We start from the raw sequence: 21,790 nt of genomic DNA, 5'->3' as shown, positions 1-21,790 counted from the left end.
TCTGTTCCGTCAGTACGAAAAAAGAATAAAAAAAGTTTCATTTAGGTTGTCCAAAAAAAAAACAAAAGTATCAATTGGATCCCTCGTAATGAAAAAATTATTAAGTTCGTTCTCTAGGTTGAGAAAACAGGTCCGTCCAACTTGGTTTTCCGAATCTATTATTCTAATTATTTAATGACAATAAATCAAACAGTTTTAAGAAAAAAAGAAATATTACTTGGATCATTTTGTTATTTCATTGGCAAGCCCTTAAAATTAGGGTACCGTGTAGGTAGATGATCTAAGGGCAGAGAGAAGTTGCTAGGTAGCATTTAACTTGAACAGTTGCAAATTGCAATTCCAGAACTCATTCTTTCGCGTTTGCCCCCCCACCCAGTCCCCATTACAAGAAGAGACTGTCCAAGACTTGAAATGAAGAAATCCGAAAGAATGAGTAGAATAAAACCCAGAAAGCGGATCCAACACCAACAATTAGCAATCCGAAACCCCAACTCGGAGACCCTTTTTGCTATAATCTTGGCAGCCCTTTATTGTTCTTCTGATAACGAGTCCTACTCCTCTCGTAATTTTCACCTCATCAACCATTGTCTAAATCGACTTCATCGCTCTCTTCCCCAATACCTATCTCCCCCAATTCTCTCCTTGCTTCCTATCCTTCTCAACTCCAAGTAACTTGTTTATTTAACTTTTTGCCTTCCCAACTTTCTGCCATATTATGTTGCACATGTTTATCTTTTTCTGTTGTTTTCTGCACATTTGTGTAGCAAGATTCTTTCTTTTTTATGTCCCTTTTTATCTTTGGATTTATTAATACGTTGTAGTGGGTATTTATGTTCCTCAATTTTTGGGCTGTAGCTTTTGCATATGTAAAGGTTGTGGCTTTTGGACATATTTTCCGGGTTCCCTTCTGTATTTGCTACTGATGGTCCATACTTCATAGTTAGCCATTGAAAGACAGGAAGGAAATAAGGATAGTGACTGGCTTGATTGCTTAAATTTCTTGCTAGAGCATGCTTTTGGATTGTCGTTGCGTTGTACATTGTGCTATAGGAGTTGTATCCTTTTCCTTTTTTTTTTTAAAAAACTAATTTATTTGAGTTTCTGGGGTATGTCTTAGGAGTGATGAAATTGCTTGTAAAAGTGCTGAGCTTGTTGGAGCTGCATCACTCATTTCGATCGAAATGAATGAAATGATTGCTTTAGAAGATGGGGTAATAATGGGGTTGATCAATTTGATGCTGGGAAGTTCAAGTAGCGATGTATCCGTTGCTGCCTGTAACGCAACTCTGGATCTTTTGACCACCTCCATTGGAAGACAGAGGCTGCTACATTTCTCAGTCCTTGAGAAGCTTATGTGAGTAATTTTCGAATTTAGAAATGTGGTTTTTCTGTTTAGTTTCTTTATACTGTTTTATAGACTATAATACAAATACCTTTCCACATGAACTGTGTGGCAAATGCTGTATTTATTGCGCGTTTTTTAATGCCTTATTATGATGCGCTTTGACTATTCCCAGTCTATTAGATGGAAAAAAAATCTTTGACTGGATATAAAACTTGGAGGATTGTAAGTTTAAGTGAAATGCTGCTAAATAACATGTAAGCTAGCAACTGACAAACATAATCAAGTGATTCTGAGACAAAATAATCGTGAAGCAAGTAAATTGTGTCGAACTATAGATTGCATTTCAAAAGTTGATTTCAGTGCCTGAATTCTGTATGTTAAGAAACAAGTCTGCTTGGAAATCATCAGCTATTGCTTTAACCTATTGTCGCTTTTAATCAAGTTTAACAGTTAAAAATTTTGAAGCTTAAGAAAGTTTATCTTGATTAACTTCAGCTTCTATTTTCAACTGTGTGACAATTTCTTGGTTATTGGGATATTAGCAAAGGAAGAACCGTCTCAATTTTTTCACTGTCAAAATGTACTTGTTTTCTACCTTAGAATTCTTTGGTGTGTTTTCAAAATTTCATCTTGTTAGATAATTTTGGCTACTTATTTATCTGGATTAACTTAATCCTCCCAAGATTTTCACTATTCAACTCACAACTTTGCAGCTCTGGACTTAACATCTTGTAGTGTTTGTTTCATTCAGGAATATAAGCCATTTCCTGCTGTTGTTTCTCTCTTTAGTGACCTGAAAGGCAGTGGAAGCTGCCTGCGAATGGTGTTTGAGGAAGAAGAATACACTGTGCTGCTATTTCATGCTACTCTTGTGCTCATCAATTCTTGTACAACTAAACAACTGCAGGATATTCCAGGAAACCTTTCTAAAAGTTTCATCAACCACTTGAAAAGATTGTGGGAAGAAGTACATTGTATGATCTTATGTTGTACTTCTTTGAATTACAGTCAGGAAAGACATTTTTGTGTAAGTAATATTGGAACAAATGATCTGGCAGAAAGTATTTTCAGGCTTTCAATAGGTAACAATCAAGTTGAAGAACATTCAAATGTCAAAGAAATTATGAGAAGCATTTTCCCTTTGGGGGAGGTTGATTTTCAACAATTTATATTAGACTACTGGGAGATGTCACCTTTACTGATTAAAGGCTCATTGAAGGATTCCCTCAAGCAAGGCAATATTTTTGGCTGTCTTGTTGAATGTTTTCAATCAAAAGAAATTCCTTCTTTTCTTCTGTCTATGCTGAAGAAGCTGACTTCTTGTCCGCCAATAGAGTCAGATGAACTCAATGTCCATCATTTCTTGGAGGAGGCGAGAGATAATCTTGGTTGTCCAATAATCTACGAACAGGATATTCGTGTTGTAAGAACGCATTACTCAGAGGAGTTGGATTATTCTTTCAGGCAATCGGGCTCTAGCAGATCTGAAGCTCATTTTTTCAATGTCAATGATATGCTAGAATGTGAGGAAGCATATAATAGTGGCTACACAATTGCTCTGCGTGGTATGGAGTTCCGATTTGAAAGTATAGCTGCAATTGCAGATGGCTTAGCAGCGCTCTTTGGCCAACCATCGGCAGGTGTGAATATGTACTTAACACCTCCACACTCGCAAGGATTATCTTGCCATAGTGATGATCATTGTGTTTTTGTGTGCCAACTTGGAGGGGTAAAGGAGTGGAACATTTTTCCCCGATCAAGTTTGCAGTTACCACGCCTGTATCAAAGTAATGGTAATTGGCCTGATTCTGATCCTGAAAATCAAGCAGTAAATGGAAAGCTGCAGTTCCTGCTTAAAGAAGGTGATGTTCTGTATATTCCTAGAGGTTTCCCTCATGAAGCGCGTGCAACCATTGATGAAGATGGGTCAGCTAGATTCTCCTTGCACCTCACTCTGGCTATTGAGGTTGAGCCTCCATTTGCGTAAGTGCTTGCTTGCACTAACTTTTACATTCTTTCAAGAGTCTCAGTGTTGGGAAAATTCCAATCTATCCTCTTACATGTCTACATCCGGCTGAAACTTTATCTTAACAAACTTGCCATATTATGTTTCTTTGCAATAGCCCTAAATAAAATACTACTCAAATTTTGTCATAATTTTCCCAAACGTTTTGCGCATTTTTTATTCCCCCCGGAGGCCGGGGGCTGACCAGATAACTCCATAGTGATCCTGCACAAAAAAAGCTCCATAAGAATCCTTATGTGATAAATATGAAACAATAGTGGTTTTCCCATCTAACGCTTTAAGAAACTCTAAGAATTCAATGTTTATGATGTAAAAAGAGTCTTGAAGGATATCCATTTAAAGCATGCTTTTGGTAGTCAGTAGTTTTAATAGGTCATAAAGGTCGCAAACTTGGGTACGTTCGGTTTTGTTGTTTTGTTGAATATTTTCTCAAATATATGTCTTTTCTTTTGAATTTATTCAATAGGTTATTTTCTACAAAGTCATGAACAAAGAAAGCTAAGTAAATATATTAATCATGGGTCGGAACCCTATTGGAGAATTTATGCCAGGTGTAAACAAAACTGTAATTGATTTGGACCTCTCTATCATTCATTATAAATCGTCTGAAATGATGTTGGACTAATGACAAATACCACATTGGATCAAAATTGACTCTCTTTCTAATTATTGATCCTATTGCACCAATTATTGCTGATGATATTGGAAAAGGACCAATTTTTGGGGAAACTGAAAACATCCAAAAGGTGTATTACCTGTGACTTTGTTTTGGGGTACCCATTTTAAGTTTTGGACAAACGAGTTTTGTTCATTTATCAGAAAAGGAAAAATAATATATGGCATGATACAGCAGAGAATTCTTCATTACGTGCCTCTTTGAAATAGAGATGGACTGGAATCTCAATTTTTTCTTTTACTACCACTTTTATCTTGGAGTCAGATAGAATTATGAGAAAATTTGAAAAGTCAATACAAGTAATTGTGTTGATATCTCAGCTTTTGAAGAGCCAGTTATACTCCTTTGACATCAGTCAATTTCTGACTATGTTAAATCATCTTTATCTCAGATGGGAAGGTTTCGTCCGTGTTGCACTCAATCATTGGTGTGAGAAACAGGGAGGACCTCAGCGACAATTCAGTGATTCGATGTCTTGGAGTCTATATATCACGTCAGTGAACCTGCTGCATGTTGCAATCAAGTTGATAGGTGATAATGACTCAACATTTCGGAAGGCTTGCTTGGTTGGGCAGATTTCTTTGTCAACAGTGACTGAGGGATGGCTCAGTATGAACCAGAGGATGATTTTCAATTATCTGACGAGTAGGATCAATACCGAGTCAAAGTTTTCAGATTTTCTTGAGTTTTTGGAAACAGCTGTTCAGAAACATGAAGATTTTTTCCAGCAACTAAGATGGCTGCAGCATCTTACCATGGAGAGGGACTCATCACATGGATCGTGTATTTCCTCAACTGACACCAGAACTATTCTGCACTTTTGCATGCAGCATAAGGACATTGTAGAAGATGCATTTTTGCTAGTTAAATCCAAGTTCTGTGCTGAAGTTTTATTTGAGGATGTTGAACCAAACTATAAGATGCTGCTTGAGAGATACAAGAGAGTAAGGCAGCAGTATACAAAAGGGATGCTTTCGCTCCATTTGACTAGTTGATAAAACGTGAAACCTAGCTGTGATAAACAATAATATTTTGTAAATTGTGATATTCACCAAAAGAGAGTATACGACTAAATATTAGCAACGGAGACCAGTTATGCAGACTAAGCTCTTGGAGAGTTACTTGTATTACAGTCATCTGCCACTCATAAAGTAAATACGGGAGTCTCTATTTTGTCTCACTAATTAGGCATGTTTCACTGCTGAAATAGACTAGGCAGTACAGATTAATCAGCTTGGAATATTCTACATCCAATATGGTATGGATCTTATTCCTGCATTGCTATATTCACTCATGTTGCTCACTCATAAGGAGCGTGCATAATCTCTGCTAAATCTCTATGGTTTTGGATGCTTAGGAGTCGGTGTAGGATGTGTAGTCGCCCCGTGATAATCGATATGGTAAGCAATGTCCTCAACGTCCGTGTTGCTTGAGTTTTCTGGTTCCATGGAATATGCCTCGGACTCTTGGTTTGAAGGTTTCGCTCCACGTCCAGCAGCCTGCTCTACGCTACCAACATAGGAGGAGCCCTGCAAATTGGACGTCAGGAGATTTTCCTCGAGCTATCACAGAGACTTGCATAATCGTGAAATTAAAAGAAAGGATAATCTTCAATTGAAGCAACGTAAGATGCATACAGCAGGAATTTAGATAAACCTAAAGCTAGGATATGTTATATGTTATTTATTCTGGTTCTTCTAAATTTCTTCAAATTTGTTATATTATCAAAGTTAGGAGGACTAATAGTAAGTATACTACTAACCTTGAGATTCTGAATTCCTTGTTGGCTCTTGTATGAGACGCTCCATTTTCTGGAAGAAGAAGAAGAAGAAGAAGAAGGGTTGGCATCCTCGCAAACTGAAGTGATTGCCACTATTAGGAGGTAGAAAAAGATAATGGCCACCAAGTATCTCATGACTAATGCACAAGCAAAAGACTGGAAGAAACTATCTGTTGTCTTTTGGGAGAGTAAAACAGATGAGACTAGCAAATAAATAGAGAAGCTGAGAAAAAGGCTAGGAGGGGAAGGGGTTGGGGGAGAGAATCAATTATTGACTGGGGGCAGAGGAAACATCATGTATAATACGCCCATGCTTGTGGTTCTTTGTGTGTATTTGGACGACATGACAGTAGACCAATCCCGGACAGCTTCATAAATTCTGTGCTTCAGATGCTGCTTACCAAGTCAATCGTTGGGTTGCATGCGCCAAAAAAACGTAACGTGCATGCTTCGGGGCTAAACTCTTCTTATCCACAGAATTCAGACCTTTTGGTCCTAATTCATGTGAACCTGCCAATAAATCAAGCTCTTTTATTTGTTTTCTTGAACAAGAGTAATGTTTTTTCAGCATCTGATTTTAGGCAAACCGAATCTTCTTTGTTTTGTGTGGTTTTTGTGTTGGGGGGCAGCATTTTTATACTACCCTCATTTCTGGTAAATATTACTACACTTCAATATCACTTCACATAAATCTTGAAGAATAACTTCACATCCCTTCGTAGATTATCTGTTTCCATAAAAATGGTGCTGAATTTGCCATCTTCATCATTAAGAACACGTAAAGGGTGGTCATCATATTTACTTAGATAGACAACCATGAGAATAGGCAGAGAAGAACCCCGAAGGATACTGAAGGACAAGCTTTCCACTACATCGCGTAGCTAAAATACAATTTCAAGAAACTTGGAGGCCTTCAAAGTTATCAACTAGAACCAACTCAAGTGAGGTCAATTTTTTCAACCGCAGATTACACTGCTTTCTGGTTTTCGTTTACTATAATTTGCTACAACAAAAAAAAAAAAAAATTGATCAGACAATCTAAAATTCTTTCATCTTTTTTTTTCCCTCTTGCTATTATTAGCTGTCGACTAGTTTCAATCCGTCAGACCAAAAAAGAATTGAAAAGTAAAAACGTAAAACTTTTCGATGGGAGTCCTTTTTTCTAGTTTTGGAATCTGTCCTCCATATGTCTTTCTCGTTGTCCTCTGAGAAGGAAACAGTTTCGGCCTTTTGATGAAAACAACCCATCTAAACCTATAAAACTAGTTTTTCTCCCTCTAGGTAATACCAGAAAACTTGGTATTTCAATGACATTACACGTTTCAAGCTTTTTTTTTTAAAAAAAATTTCTTTCTTTTATGGTCTCCTCAGCTAATTAGGTGTCTATGCATCCAACATGATCATCATTTTTTTTTAGTTTTATTGATAGCATTTATTCAGCTTTGTAACTCTTTAAGTAAGAACCAGGACAAATGCACTTTTAATTAGTTCTTAAAGTTTGGGGTAAAATCAAATCGGTTCTCATTGATTCAAGAAAAACAAAAGTAGTCCCAAAAAAAATGTTTAATTTGGACTAAATTAGTCGCTAAAAGTGAATTTTCCATTAGAACACCTGATTAATTTTGGGTAAGATTTGTGTGCAGCACCCAACTAGACATTAAAGCTTAACAAACGAGAAAAGGTCCCGTGTGAATGCCTTCTATTCAGAAAATCGAATCAACATTAAACCAAAACCTTACAAAGTATAAATCTCGAGTCTTTGTGTAAATTTTTTGGTGATAATTCAGAAGACAAGCCCAGCATGTTGGTTTGCCTGAAAAATCTAATGGCGTAAATTGACTAATAACTTTGAAGTTTGAACAGTTACGTGCTGAATTAATATATGGTTTCTATTTGATGCTTGAAGATCAATGAAAGCCAAACGACCTTATTAATGAAGCGAGAACAACTTAATATATCTGTAGGATGTTGTTTAAACTGTTCTTTAACTAATTTATAGACTTAAGATGAAATATTTTATTATGTTTAACAAAATAAACGCTGGACTACTAGTGTGTGTTCTCTTTGTTTTAATGCAGTAGTGTGTGTGTGTGTGTCTATTTCTATTCAAGTTGTTTTAAATTACCAACGAGTGAGTTCATTCACGTAAATGATCAGTTGTGTCTTCAATCACATTTGTACCGTCTTTTCTATCAAAAGAATATAGATAACACTTACACTGTCTGCCCTGCTAAGGATCTTTGTGTCAAAACCAGAAAACCTTTTTTTTTATTTTGTTTAACTTTTTGCTTGACTAATGATTACGTCGACCTTGATAGCGTATGCAAAACCCTCATTCGGAAAGAGAAAAAAAAAAAAGAATAATTGGAAGATACTCGTTGATTAACCTCATATAAACTATTTATCTTTTTGTATTTTATCAGACAAGCAACAACTAGTCTAACATACTCTTACTTCTATTTCTACTCTAGTCTCCATTGGGAGAAAAGAGACCCAACAGAGTTTAGAGAAACCGATGGAGACTAAACCACCAATAGATCGGACGGGTGCACTATGTACGTATATGAATTTAGAAGAAACCACATACAAATTATTTATCTAATCTTTAAATAGTTTGGACTACAAAAAATATCCAAAACCAATTCTTAAAACCGTGTATTTTTCTTGGGGGTACGCATTAGTCCTGGTAATTCACATTCTCATAGAGAAAATGAATTTCGAAAATTGAAACCTCTCTTCCGTTCAACCTTATCTTTTTTATTTTTTTTTTGAGGCTTATCTTTAGATTTCAACAGTTCGGGGGTTGCCAGCATCCAAACCAAATAATAATGGGGAATTATTTTTCATACATGAAAGTGCCAAATGCCATTGTTTCTTGTCAAAACTGCACTAACAAGTCAAATATATAATAGTAAATATGGCAGGTGGAATTTATTGAATTTCCTTCTGAGGAGATTATTGCATATCATTGCTTTTGTCCTTTTTTCATATTTTAAATCTTTATCATATCTCTATTATTAATTGTATGCAACTTTCATGTGATTACAACCAATAAATATATCAGCCCGGGAAGTTTTTCCACTCGGCCTATATATATCCTCTTCCTGCTGTCAGTATTTTCCATCCCAATTTCCTATATCTCTTTCGCTTTCGAGTGAAACCATGGAAGCTCGTGAAAACTCAAACACTCAGCTTTCTCTAGCGCTTGGTCCCCGTAAGAACACCAAGAGGGGTCCCCGTAAGAACACCAAGAGGGTTCTCTCTTTGGAGCTCTCCCTTGGAGCTCAGCAGGTCCAGGGCCAGGAGAGTAGTGATGAAAATGCCAAAAAGTCAAGGCTCTCTAAAGAGCAAGCTGCTGTCCTTGAGGCTAATTTCAATGACCATCCGAATCCGGATACAGTAATGATTTTTTCATCTTCATTTCTCGATTTTTATATTATTGTATCCACTGGATTGAACTTTGTGTTAGGTAGTTATAGTCATAACGTTAAAATGCTTTTATCTTTATGTCATTCCATCAAAAAATATTTTCTTAGTAGTGGTACGAAATTCGTTAAGCTAAAACAATTTGATTGGATATGGGATCACATCATTAGAAGATGAAAAATGATTTCATATTAATAAATGTTGATGTTTTACATGTTATAAGGACAGGAAACTGATTGAAATTTGGCAGGCTCTAAAGAACGAGCTAGCTGACAGGTTAGGCTTGTTCCCTCGACAAGTTGATATTTGGTTTCAGAATCGCAGGGCTAGGTACGTAATTATTCATAACCTTTTTTTTTTCTTCTGATTGCATGTATGCTCCTACTCGAATCATAACAAAACTCAAATCTTGTGATGAAGGACCAAGTCCAAGAAGAATGTGTCTGAATGTGAAAGGCTGAAACAGGTGTGCAAAAATCTCATTGAGGAAAATCTCAAGCTGAGTGAAGAAATTGAAAAGCAGAAAGCACTGGCAACTGGTGATCAGAAAGGAGCATTTTATGCTTATGGTCTCTCAGGTTATGTGCTCGTGTGCCCGGTATGCCACCAACAATACCTTATCGGGAGTTGTGGTGCAATGTGAAACAGGTCCAGAGGCCTAGAATCAAGCAAGAATACTACTAGTGCTTTAAGAATTTGCGTTTAAATAAAATTATATTAAGCTAGCGCTCCTCCTTATGTATAAGAGAATTGCTAATGTGCAATGGACAATAGAAGAAAAACTTCTTATTTATGTCTCAAGATATGACATATGTTGTCTCATTCATGTCCTATAATTTTAAAGATATCCAGCATAAGACGTATAGCAAATTAGCAATAACCATGATCAATCCCCAACCCGACTTATCTCTCAGACTTTCAATTTGATCCTTCCGTTCGACTACTAACACCATTTGCCCGTTAATTGCTTCAGCAGCTGTATAATTTTGTTGCATTTTTATCCTCCTTATGATCAAGAATTCTTCGAGGCCCAAATTCCAAAATCTAGCTTTATGGAGTTGTTATAACACCGTCTAGCTTTATGGAAACACAAAGCATAAGAACAGAAATGAGAGTATAATCTCAAGGCCAAGATGGATTTTTAATGTTCTGAAAACGAATGTTGATATAATTTTTCAGAAACTGGACTAGTCCTCATATGGTAAAGGAGACAAAAAAATGTGAAATGGAGGACAAGTGACAAACAGGAAGTGGAGAGAGTGATTGGAATTGAGGTTTAAACGTCGTATATAGTCTGTATTTCTTTTTTTTTTTTTTAAAAAAATCTGTATTTTTACTGTGTTACTTTTTCAACTATTTTGTAGCGTTCATGATTACTATGACTGTTGAAGTTTACGTTTATGAGAATGCATCGTACAAGCTCTTACAAGATTATCTAATTAAAACCATTAATTTTCGCTTTGACTATGCTTTTCTTTTTCTAGTTTATATTATGATAGCATTCATCAGTAACTTTTTAACAGATTTTCCTACATAAAAGTGATAAAAATGGATTACCATGCTTATTCGTAAATGACGCTTGGGTCTATACGTACCATGCATGCACAATTTGTGCCCTACAAACTACGGCAGTGATCATGCACATTTTTTTAGATTAAAATATGCCATATTTAGGAAGAAATTATTTTATATTTATATACAAATGTATATATGCTCACATACGTACCATATAAAAAATAATGCGTGTGGGTGTATAATAATAAAACCGAATTACGAGTAGGAATATTAAAGGATGATGGACCATTGATCAGTCTTTCAAAGTATATATTTTAGGAGCTTTTGGTTTTACTGCATTTTACTCTTTTATTCAAAGAAGTCAAAAATATGATAGAGGAATGAATACGTACACTTTATACTTATCGCGAAAATTAACACTGGCCATTGATTCTATTATTCACTGAGACTAAATTGTCCAAATTAAGTCTTTGGAAAAAGGCCTTACAATGTGTATCTTTTCCAATATTTATTCCATCAAGGTAATTGCTTTCATCCAATAACTTTAGTTTTCGGCAATTTAAGTTCTAGCAGCCTTTTACATTTCGTAATAATAGCGGTTTATGTTTTTCGATCACAACTAGTTGATATATATGATGACCCTGCAAGAATTTTTTTTCTTAAAAGAAATTTTGAGTATCAAGGAACTAAAAGTTGAGTAATGAGATAGATACTCAGAGTACTTAATAATGTGATAAGATGAAGTCGGATGAAATAAGCTACATTGTTCTTTATTCTCCTTGCATTTGAACACTTTTTCATTTTTATTTTAATTTCACAAAACAGTAAGGTTTGCTACACCCTTCTAAGCAAACCCTATAACAAAATAATCCATAACTCTCTCTTTTTTTTTTTTTTTTTTTACCCTCCCTCCTCTTTCCACACCCTTTCTATTCCCAATTATCAGATCCATGATTTGAAACTTAAATTTGATAGTAGAAAAAATTCTAAATACTCTCTCGTAATCACTAGACAATCTCTGTGGTTAAAATAATCAATGGCTCTCATATAGAGTCACATAATGTTTTAAGTTTACCGCTGGTCACTGCACCTCACAAAGGCTTTCCAATTTCAATTTAAAAAATAATTAACGCATAAATGCCATTTTTGCTATACATTTTTTTTTTGGAGTTATGCTAACCCCTTGTGCATCATGGCATCAATATAAATGAAATTGAAAAAGTTTAAAAAAAAAAAACCTTTTCCTTGTACTTGTAATTGCCACTCACCAAAGTATAGGCCAATTATTTCGTTTGGCCACAGCCGGCGTGCTATTACTTCTTGTGACTTGGAAGGACGCTCAAGTTGAAAAATTTTTCTAAGCTAATTATTGGCCTTCAAATTGCAATTCTAATGCCACATGCAAAGCCCCACCCTACTGAACCCTCCTTTTATTACACTAGTCTTTCATTTGTCATCCTAAAAACCTTACCCAACCCTCGTTTCTTTTTATTCCTTCTTTGCATTTCCCCATATTTTGTAAACGACAATTTTGTTCTTTAAGAGTTACGAACCATGCATGCATGCATGATTGTGCCCTACAATCTACAGCTAGCATCATTCCTATATAAGCACTGCAGAGGGCAAAAGCTAAAAGAAATTAATAGAGAGGATAATAAAGTTGTACTTCGTTCTATTATATATATATATATGTGAAATTAGATTTCGACTGATATTTTTCATGTTATAATTTGGTATGTTATGCTTTATACTTCCAGATTACATTTGCTTTTATCTAATGTCAAAATATCATTTTTATTTAATTGTTTCCCAAAAGGCAAGGGTTGTAAAGTTAGGAAGAGGAAGAAAGACAATAATGATCGAGAACATATCCTCGTTTATGTTACTGAGGAATAGATGCTTAATTCACAGTTAAATTAACAAAATTCATCCCACAATTAAACATCATCTAGCCGTTAATGATTGTCATGGATTAAAAGAAAATGACACAAGCTAGAAAAGAAGAGGGCAAATTAAGGCTTCTTTAAACTTGTGCGGTAGCTTCACATTAAAACGAAACACGAGGCAGATTCTCTTTTGTCAATCAATAGTGCGGGATGGCAAGACGTTAACTATAAGGCTTTAGCCAGTTTTATAGCATTGGGCAAAAGATACAACTTGTATGAACGGCCAATTAATTTAGGATACTTAACCGCCAGTGGTAAAGCTAATGAGCTGATTATCAACTTAATTGGTTTTAATGGTTTGTTAGAAAATATACAATAAACTAGTAATCTAGACACGAACAAATTTTTTCAACTTTAAGAGTATCTTAGTCTTCAGAGCTTTTTGTTATATGCTTTTCGCTGAAGTGATAATCGATATCAATCTTTCTATCTTGAACCAACTGAACAATGAATCCAAGAAGAAAGGGACTTTTTGGACCACTCATTTGCTAACTTGCTATTCACTTTAGTTTGTTTACCACATTCATATATTTCCTTCGCTAATTGTTATATAGTCGCCAAACACTATTCGTGCTCTTATCACATTATTCTCTCGCAATGGGTATGAAAGAGTACATAAATATATTTCTCATCCATCTTATATATAGATAAGGCTTGTGTCTAATTTTAGAAAATTCTTGTATTTTAATTGAAAGATTTGATGCAAATTTTGAAAATTTTTATATTGTGTAGATTATTTGGAAGCATTTAAATTTATAAATCACCAATTAGTTTTTCTTCTTTCTTTTTCTCGTTTAAAATGACTTGATCACATTATTCTTTCGCAATCCATATCAAAATACATAAGATATTTTTTTCAACCATAAGAGGAATTTGCATACAAAAAGCACTCAATTTCTCGCGTAGGTTTTGTTTCATTACAGAAGATGAAGAAGAAAAAGACTACGCAAAATAGTTTTAAAAAAATCAATTATCTAACACAAATCATTTAAGTAGTTCATAGTTTTGGGGAGCATTGAATTACGTGATAAGGTGGGAAGAATTATAAATAGGAGGTTCTAAATTCAATACGTCTCACTTTAAAATAATAGTTCGTAGGTTTTGGACCACGTAATAATTTTATAACCAATTGGTAGGCAAATATAATAGCTATTGTTTCTAACAAATTATTGCAATCCAACTTTTCATAGCAATATTTGATAATTATACGCTCTCTCAATTCAGCCTTTCCTAGTTAAAATCAAGAACTCATGTGGTGCAGGTGTACGTTTGAAAACGTCTACCTTTCCATGGTTGCTCTCGTCTCATTTCTATTGCCAAATCCTGTGCGCAGAGCTATAGTATAAATGGATTCTTTTCATGGGTGTCAATTTGGCAGCCGTTAATATATCTAAAATTTATATAACTTACTATGAATATATGCATACTAATAATTATTATCCTTCCTTGCATTTATATACTTTCTCTATTTAATCTTATCTACCTTTTCTTATATTTATTTACTTTTCTTAATTAATTTTACATTTATAAAACATGACGTCTAAAATATATCTTAACAAATGACCTATAAGCGCCCGTTAGATAGACCCAATATAAATAAATAATGATTCAACAATTTGTGAGGTTTCCAACATTGATCCAAATTAAACCTTTCCAAATTAAACCGCGCGAATTCCCTTATATGCCCATATTCCAAAATTGCAATTGATTGTTGGCTAAACTTAAACTTAGAAGTTACACCCGTAAAATCAAGAATGCCACACGGGATATTATTATACTTCGAGGCAAGGATACAATATAAGACTCAAAACTCATAACGCGTACAATTACTATCTCATATTATTGCAGTTTTGCTTTGTCACCCTCTTCCATAACTTAATAATAAATGCATTTTTAAATTGTTCAACTTTCACGAACCAATTAATGTATGGCTCCATATAGAACTCCAACAATCTTCATCATTATCGCATCTCAATTTTCTTAGCAACTCATTGAGAAGGGCTTGCAAAACTAAACAATAAGAAGAATGGCAGAACCTCATTCACTAATTGAAATTTGAAAACATGTTATTGGACCAATCCACAAATTGGGCTGCAACAATTTTTAGAACCAACTTATAGGATCATTTTTGCAAAACCATCGTCTAATTTTCCAATAATATTAATTCATGTTTAAATGAAGAAAATTTATTTTAATAATTGCTAGCTCTCTTTAATTAAACATTTTATTTTTTAATACCAATAATCCAGGGGGTTGGTGAATGTTTCATAACCGTCCGGCTATTACAGATCTTGCTTGTTTTCATCTCTATCAGTGAATACCTGTGAAGTTACATGCTGCATTTAATCAGATTATCAATCAACTCTGCAGGATGAGTAGCAGCAAACCAGAATTACTGAGGGAACTTTTGTCCTTCAAACAAATTAATATACACAAAATTAAGGTTCAAATCTTCCATAACATTAAACATACAAGTCAAACATCTAGAATAAGCATGGCTTATAGACTAATTGAGCTTCTATCTAAGGATCCACAAATACTCTAACGCCTGCAATTAATTACTATTTCATATTATTGCAGTTTTGCTTTGTCATCTTTTATAACTTCATAATAAATACATTATTTATTTGATCCCACTTTCATGTAACAACAAATTACTCCATCACTCCAAAAAAAAAAAAAAAATTCCTAGCTACAACCTATATATACGTATGTATATATTCCCCCCTTTCCCAACATCATTCTATCATTTCAACTTTTCTCTCCATCTCTCCCTCTCTCTGTATCCTCAATCATGGTGGATGATGACTTTTGCAACACCAAACTTGCCCTCGGAATTGGTACTTCTTCCGGCAATTCAGTGCCTAAGCCAGACAAGCGTGCCTTGTCATTGGACCTGTCCTTGGTTGACGAAGGACAATCTAGCAGAAATAGCGAGGATAATGGCGGTGAAAGCAGAAAGAAGTTGAGGCTCTCTAAGGAGCAAACAGCTGTTCTAGAAGATAGTTTCAAAAAGCACACCACTCTCAACACTGTAAGTATTTCTTTCATTTTTTCCCGTCACAGTCTTGACGTGTTAATTAGCGCGCCTTTTCCTTCTAATCTTATTGATACTCTGGACGTGTATATTATCTATGAGCAGCATGTTACTAAATTTCTTAAGGTGAAAAGAATTGCGATTAAATGTAGAGAGAAATATATGATCAGGAGAGACCAGATCACATCATTAGAAGATGTACTTGAATTTATTTCGTTTGGATTTACAAAGTTTTTACTAGTTCTGAGGACAAGAAATATTCGATTAACACTTGTTGCAGGCTCAGAAAATTGAGCTGGCTGCCAGGTTAGGTTTGAAACCTCGGCAAGTTGAGGTGTGGTTCCAAAACAGGAGGGCCAGGTGATTATTTTATCAACACCTAAATCCGAGTTTTTTTTTTTTTAATTTCTCTTTTCTGGGTTGTTTATTACACTTCGTTTTCAATTTTTATCTGATTGAAAATACAATTCTTGGAATGATCTCGAAGAACAAAACTGAAGCAAACAGAAACTGATTGCGAGCTATGGAGGAACCATTGCGACAATCTGAGAGAGGAAAATGGCAAGTTGAAGAAAGAGATTGACGATTTGAAAGCCTTAAGGGCAGCATTTTATGCACAAATAACAAACTGCGTGGGGATCTCAGTGTGTCCGTCGTGCAAAAAAGTGCAAGGAGTTGCCACTAAGGGGAGTAGCAGTGGCGATGGGAAGCATGAAAGAAATGCAACAGCCGCTGCAGCCTCCGGGGACGTGGTCCAGAGCCCTAAGTACAAGCATAGCGGCTTGAAAATTCGGGGTTAATTATAATCATAGAGAGGTTGAATCTTTGTTATAGGGAGCTAGTGTCTCAAAGTATGGAAGCAATTTCAGTTACAAATTAATAAAGTTGCTAAGCATTGTAGCTTAATTAATTATGAATAAAGTTTGCAATGGCACTTGCAGCCATCAATATTAATGGACACCTGAATTTCACTAAATTCTTGGACTTTATAAACTTTCATATCTATACGAACTGATGGTTTTGATTATGGCAGACACAGCCTAATATAAAGTGTGTGTGTGTGTGTGCGTTTTTTTTTTTGTGGGGTGTGTGAGGTGATCGATTCAATTTAATGGCCATCCCGCGTATTCAAACTGATAATTTTAGGTAGGGAAAGACTGAAATATTTGTATATGCGTCTGAATATATTGATTTGATCATCTAAACTTACCCAAAGATACTTCCCGTAGAAGTAGTCTTTTCATGCAATCGATAAAACCATAGGCCAATGAATCATACGTACGATACCGAATATAGCAAGTACAAGCAAGATTTGCAATGTAGGGGCTCAAAGAAACCAGTGTAGTTGGAAATTGATTTAATTGAGCTTGTACTCCCTCTAAAATCCTTTCAGGCAAGCTTCACGAGTTGGAGACAACCCAAACGATGAAATATATAAACATTAGCTGATAGGCAAATAAGATATCATGGCGTACGAGGTACTCTTATCATAACACCTTCAATCCTTAAAAAAAAAGTAATTATCATATATGGGATTAATTATCTACCCACTTTAACTTACCTCCTAGTTTTACTTTGATAATTGTGGACATCTTGATCCTCCTAATACTGAGAATTCTAATAGGCCTAAAAGCTAGGAAAGACATATCCTTGGAAAAATTCACAGCACGTGTATAATAGTAGAGAAGACAGCAAAAGTTACTGGTATAGTCTCGATCATCTTAAAATAGAGAGATTGTCTTATATGTTTTTTCTTTGTGCGGTTCAAGTATAAAGATAAACGGTGAGTTCTTGTTATTTTTTACGTAAGCGAGTACAAATTTTTGTCGCTAAAGTGCATGCAATTCAGGATTTTTTCCGTCATACTTCAGAGATTTTTATATCGTCCTTGTGCGCATTTTGGTGGATAAAAATCTAATGCTTGCTGTTATTAGTCATTCCACCAAAAAATGCTTATACGTTTAGGAACAGCATATCATATTTCAGCGTATAGAGCATCCTCTTGTTTTAGATACCTATGCGAAGAAGACTAAAACTTAATTTCTGACTGATAACGTTTATATCATGATAAACTTCACGCAGGAACTTAAGTAATTTTTAATATGTGTGTGCGCATGTACGTGTATATATATATACTAATCTTTTTATTCCTTCTCACATCCTTTTCGTCCTTAACTATCAAGTCACACAGGATTCGAACCCTAAATTTTGATGGGAGAAAAGACTATAACATCCCTTCCCTATTCATTAAGTCGACTCTGGTGATTCATTGCATAGAGACAGTACTGTAGATTCGTGCAATTGTTTGTTGTATATTAGTCCACGGTTTATGGAAAATATCATAATAGATAAACTCCTAAAAATTAGTTGATGTGATAGAATTTTAAATCTAAATTCATGTTATTTGCCATAATTTAAATTTACTAGGGTAAAGAATATTTTATACACTAACAGTGTATAAAAACGTTATCCTTTTTTATTTCCATTTTCCATTTAACCCTAATAAGATTTATTTCTTGAGGCCACAGACGGCTTGCTTTTAATTCTAGCTTGCTGGATGGACAACGAAGTAAAAGATTTTGTGTAAGCTAATAATTGGCCTGAAAATTGCACTTCCTCGTCGATATGCCAAGCCCCATCCTAATTAAAGGTCCCCCTTGATTGAATATTTCTGCTACTCTTTCATTTCCTCCTGATATTTTTGAAAGGACACTTAGGTCTGTTACGTGCCATGCATGCACGATTGTGCCCTACAAATCACGGCGTTGATCATGCATAATAATTATGATTGCAGATGCTGCTATTTTTAGTAAGATAAATGCTATATAAATAACTGAAATACTATCGTCTAGGAAAATTATGGAGAGTATGAGTCCAATTTTATAAAGCTGTTAATTTTTACCTTTCACGGTTGAACTGCCCATGATTGTTCTCGTTTATTAAAAAACAAATTCCACTAATTGTTGGTCGAGATGTAGGCTGAACCATCCAAAATCCTTGAAAATAGGTCCTTTGCAAGTTTTTAATTGTTGCTCTAAATGACCAATTAATTTTGGATCTTTTATTTATTCATTTATTTTTTGCAAAAACTATTTCATATGAATCAATTAATTTTGTTTTACAGAATCATGTGAATGATATTAAAACTGATGCAAGAAATTCACTAGTACGGACTTAAATCGTTAAGGAAGACATAGTTTGTAAAAGTAATACTCCAAGAAAAGTTAAAAAAAAAAAGAAAAAGAAAACACCTAATGTAAAAAATAATGATAAATGGGTTTTTTTTGGCCAAAACAGTCATAACATCTAAATGATAAGAATTAGGACATCAATTTTACCGCATCAAAGAGACCACGATGTTTTTCCTATCACTTTGTTTTTGCTTTAATAACGCTCTCTCTACATCATCTTACTAAAATAAATAAAATAAAAAAGTGTTTGTATGGTAACGTTTTCCGTCTCTCTCAATATAATTCCGCGTTTGTATACTATAATTCCAAACCAATTATTTCGTGTGGCCGAAGTAGGAGTGCTTTTACTTCTTGTCCCATGGAAGATTGAAAGGACACCAGGCTAATAATCTGCCTTAAAATTGCATACAACGATAATTAAGCATTTAAGAGTTGAATTATGCATACATATTGTGCCCTACTACAATCTAGGGATACATACAAATTTATGCATGCGCAGAGGAGAAAAGCCAAATGCAAGAGAAAGGGCAAATTCAAGTTGTATATATCGTGGAACATTTTTTTCAAGTATCTAAGTGCATTATGATTTGCATAGCTTGGCCATATTATGCTTTATAGTAGGCAATATCGAAATTGGCATCGTGCTTAATGATCAATAGACTATAGACTAATCTACTGTATTGATCTTAGATGAAGTTTTTCTTGTGGCCAAAATGCCTATGCTGCATATTTGATCCCATTTACTCTAATGTTTTTGTACTATCCATTTATGTAATTTGAAGATCTTGTGTGATTATTTAACAAGTCTGGCTCTCTTCTATGTTTGGGATTGCTTTTTTTAAATTTTCACAATGATTGCTATTTGACTACATACTTGAAAAAGTAGTCAAATGATTGGATGGTCAGACAATATAAAAACGTGAATTTGAAAATCCATCGACAACAATCCTTTAGAAACAGAGAAAAGGGGGTAGATCATTGAACGAATGATCCGATGTTTCCTAAAATCAGAACCTACTAAAGGGTTTTTATTTTATTTTAATTTTTTCTCCTTTCTTTCTTTTTCTTTTTCTTTTTCTTTTTTAGAGCTAATCTTTCGCCTCTTGGAAAGGCCACCTATGTAGAGCGAGGCTTTTAAAGTTCCATCGGCCGCTAATTAATTGAGAACGCATTTCAGTAGTGTTAGATGGACCCAATTAAGCCCACAATCTAACATCAACTAACACCAACTAGCTTTTTAATCATTACCTAATTTCGTAATCAAGAGGGTTAGGTTTGTCTTTAGATTTTCAAACCTTTGCTACAGAGAGGCACTGATCCCTAATGCCAAAGACCACTTGCTTGCTTCAGCCGAATCGGGATATAGTTTAGGGCTATTTGTTAAATCATGAAGTGTTGACTTCCTCAACTGACTCAAAGATCAAAATAAATACTTTTATTATTATTTATAATTGAATTAATCTTTTCTATATTAACATATACATACACTGAAAGCTTGAAAGTATGCTACGGCATCTTAATTCAAGTTTGAACTCCAAACATGTAGCATACGTCAAGACATGTTAGTGTACATACAATAAAGTCTTAAATGCTGCTTGAATTTCTCCCTTCGAAGGAGTCTCAACTCGTGGGAAGGAATTTTTAAGCCGGAACTTTAAGTTCAGCTCACGTAGATGGGGTTTGGCCATTTCCTACCGCAGATCCTATTTGTTGTTAATGTCACGTGGTGGTGCATATGAATATGAAACATGATGGAATGCCTTCGCGTGTATACATTATTATTGTAAGAAAAGATTACGCATTATCAAAAAACAAAAAAAAAAAAAAACAGATTTGAGATTTATTGACATTTCAAAGAACAAGTTTAAATGCAAAATTCCAAATCCATTGACATCGGTAAGATTTTCATTCCACTTCTCGATATTTTCACGATAAACTTCAAATTCCTTTGCTTGCTTCAAGCCAATTGTCCAATGCACCTCATTAGCAAAAGTAAGAAACAATTCTTTTTTTTTTTAATCTCCTAATTTTAAATGTAACCCTGGTATTAAATATAAATTTTTTTAAAAAAAATATTTGCTCTAAAGACATAGGATAAGCACATTAAAAAGAGAGGGTAGGCTTACTATAAAATTCTAACATTATGACTCACATTTGATTTACATAATACTTTCCAGTTGCCCTCCTGAATTACATGTATAATAAAGTTTCCCATATAATGTAGTCCCAAATTCACCATATAAGATAAAACTTTTATGGGCACTTATTACGGGATCTCTATCCTTTTCCTATGCTTCATCTTCAAAGCCCATCGACTGAATTAATTGGCATCCTGGACAACTAACATTAAACGAGGCTAAGTTTCCACGCCTCCAACACCACATCTTATTTGCAACTAGAGAAGCACAATTCGATCAGGTCAGATGATCACAAAATATGGAGACTTAAAAAAGAATTTAATTGAAGGAATTGCGCATAAATTTTCGTGTCCCATTCATTTAGAGCACCAAGATTGCCGTGTTTTACACGTACATACCATCGACCAGGACGACTCATAAGAGTTTTAGTATGTCCATCGTTAACCAGTAATACACGCAGGTAATACATTTTGCCTGGTACAGACGGATAAATAGGATTAGAACTCGTGAGAAAGATATGTGAAGATCATATGCTTCCGTCTATTATCAGTTGAACCCTGATTCACCAATACTAACCACTTACACACGTATGTGATACTTGCAAGTTAGATGTATAGTAGTTAGTAGAAGCGTTGTGCTCCAACATTCCCAGCTAAGCAACGTCCCCCAACTTTTCAACAAATTAGTATAATTTCCTTTCAATCGGATCA

At 34.7% G+C, this 21,790-nt stretch overlaps 3 protein-coding genes and 1 long non-coding RNA gene across 4 annotated transcripts; 3 read left to right on the top strand and 1 right to left on the bottom strand.

Moving 5' to 3' along the window:
* Positions 1-295: 295 nt before the first annotated feature.
* Positions 296-5,147, top strand: LOC113693128 (uncharacterized). The gene is made up of 4 exons (XM_027211704.2): positions 296-668; positions 1,118-1,354; positions 2,081-3,328; positions 4,439-5,147. Exons 1-4 carry the CDS (start codon positions 412-414, stop codon positions 5,040-5,042), a joined length of 2,346 nt encoding a protein of 781 aa, XP_027067505.2. The 5' UTR covers positions 296-411; the 3' UTR covers positions 5,043-5,147.
* Positions 5,141-6,296, bottom strand: LOC113693129 (uncharacterized). The gene is made up of 2 exons (XR_011816908.1): positions 5,810-6,296; positions 5,141-5,576 (listed from the first exon to the last, which is right to left on the bottom strand). It is a non-coding gene; the product is annotated as an uncharacterized lncRNA (long non-coding RNA).
* A 2,681-nt stretch (positions 6,297-8,977) lies between these two features.
* Positions 8,978-10,011, top strand: LOC113695222 (homeobox-leucine zipper protein HAT4-like). Its single transcript, XM_027214240.2, has 3 exons — positions 8,978-9,226; positions 9,504-9,583; positions 9,674-10,011. The coding sequence occupies exons 1-3, from the start codon at positions 8,990-8,992 to the stop codon at positions 9,894-9,896; spliced, it is 540 nt and encodes a 179-aa protein (XP_027070041.1). The 5' UTR covers positions 8,978-8,989; the 3' UTR covers positions 9,897-10,011.
* Positions 10,012-15,508: 5,497 nt separating this feature from the next.
* LOC113695403 (homeobox-leucine zipper protein HAT14-like) lies at positions 15,509-16,551 on the top strand. The gene is made up of 4 exons (XM_072056001.1): positions 15,509-15,748; positions 15,857-15,949; positions 16,032-16,111; positions 16,239-16,551. The coding sequence occupies exons 1-4, from the start codon at positions 15,509-15,511 to the stop codon at positions 16,549-16,551; spliced, it is 726 nt and encodes a 241-aa protein (XP_071912102.1).
* The last annotated feature ends 5,239 nt before the right edge of the window (positions 16,552-21,790 follow it).

The sequence above is a fragment of the Coffea arabica genome, chromosome 6e, assembly GCF_036785885.1.
Source record: "Coffea arabica cultivar ET-39 chromosome 6e, Coffea Arabica ET-39 HiFi, whole genome shotgun sequence".
Taxonomy (NCBI): Eukaryota; Viridiplantae; Streptophyta; class Magnoliopsida; order Gentianales; family Rubiaceae; genus Coffea; species Coffea arabica.
This window is presented reverse-complemented; position numbering and strand designations above follow the sequence as displayed.

What these genes read in the sequence shown, in the direction of transcription:
- LOC113693128 (XM_027211704.2), top strand. Translation starts at nt 412, where the DNA reads ATGAAGAAATCCGAAAGAATGAGTAGAATAAAACCCAGAAAGCGGATC. An exon ending in TCAGTCCTTGAGAAGCTTAT is followed by an intron (nt 1,355 to 2,080) that starts GTGAGTAATTTT and finishes AACATCTTGTAG; the next exon opens with TGTTTGTTTCATTCAGGAAT. An exon ending in GAGGTTGAGCCTCCATTTGC is followed by an intron (nt 3,329 to 4,438) that starts GTAAGTGCTTGC and finishes TCTTTATCTCAG; the next exon opens with ATGGGAAGGTTTCGTCCGTG.
- LOC113695222 (XM_027214240.2), top strand. Translation starts at nt 8,990, where the DNA reads ATGGAAGCTCGTGAAAACTCAAACACTCAGCTTTCTCTAGCGCTTGGT. An exon ending in ACCATCCGAATCCGGATACA is followed by an intron (nt 9,227 to 9,503) that starts GTAATGATTTTT and finishes GAAATTTGGCAG; the next exon opens with GCTCTAAAGAACGAGCTAGC. An exon ending in TTTCAGAATCGCAGGGCTAG is followed by an intron (nt 9,584 to 9,673) that starts GTACGTAATTAT and finishes CTTGTGATGAAG; the next exon opens with GACCAAGTCCAAGAAGAATG.
- LOC113695403 (XM_072056001.1), top strand. Translation starts at nt 15,509, where the DNA reads ATGGTGGATGATGACTTTTGCAACACCAAACTTGCCCTCGGAATTGGT. An exon ending in AGATCACATCATTAGAAGAT is followed by an intron (nt 15,950 to 16,031) that starts GTACTTGAATTT and finishes CACTTGTTGCAG; the next exon opens with GCTCAGAAAATTGAGCTGGC. An exon ending in TTCCAAAACAGGAGGGCCAG is followed by an intron (nt 16,112 to 16,238) that starts GTGATTATTTTA and finishes ATGATCTCGAAG; the next exon opens with AACAAAACTGAAGCAAACAG.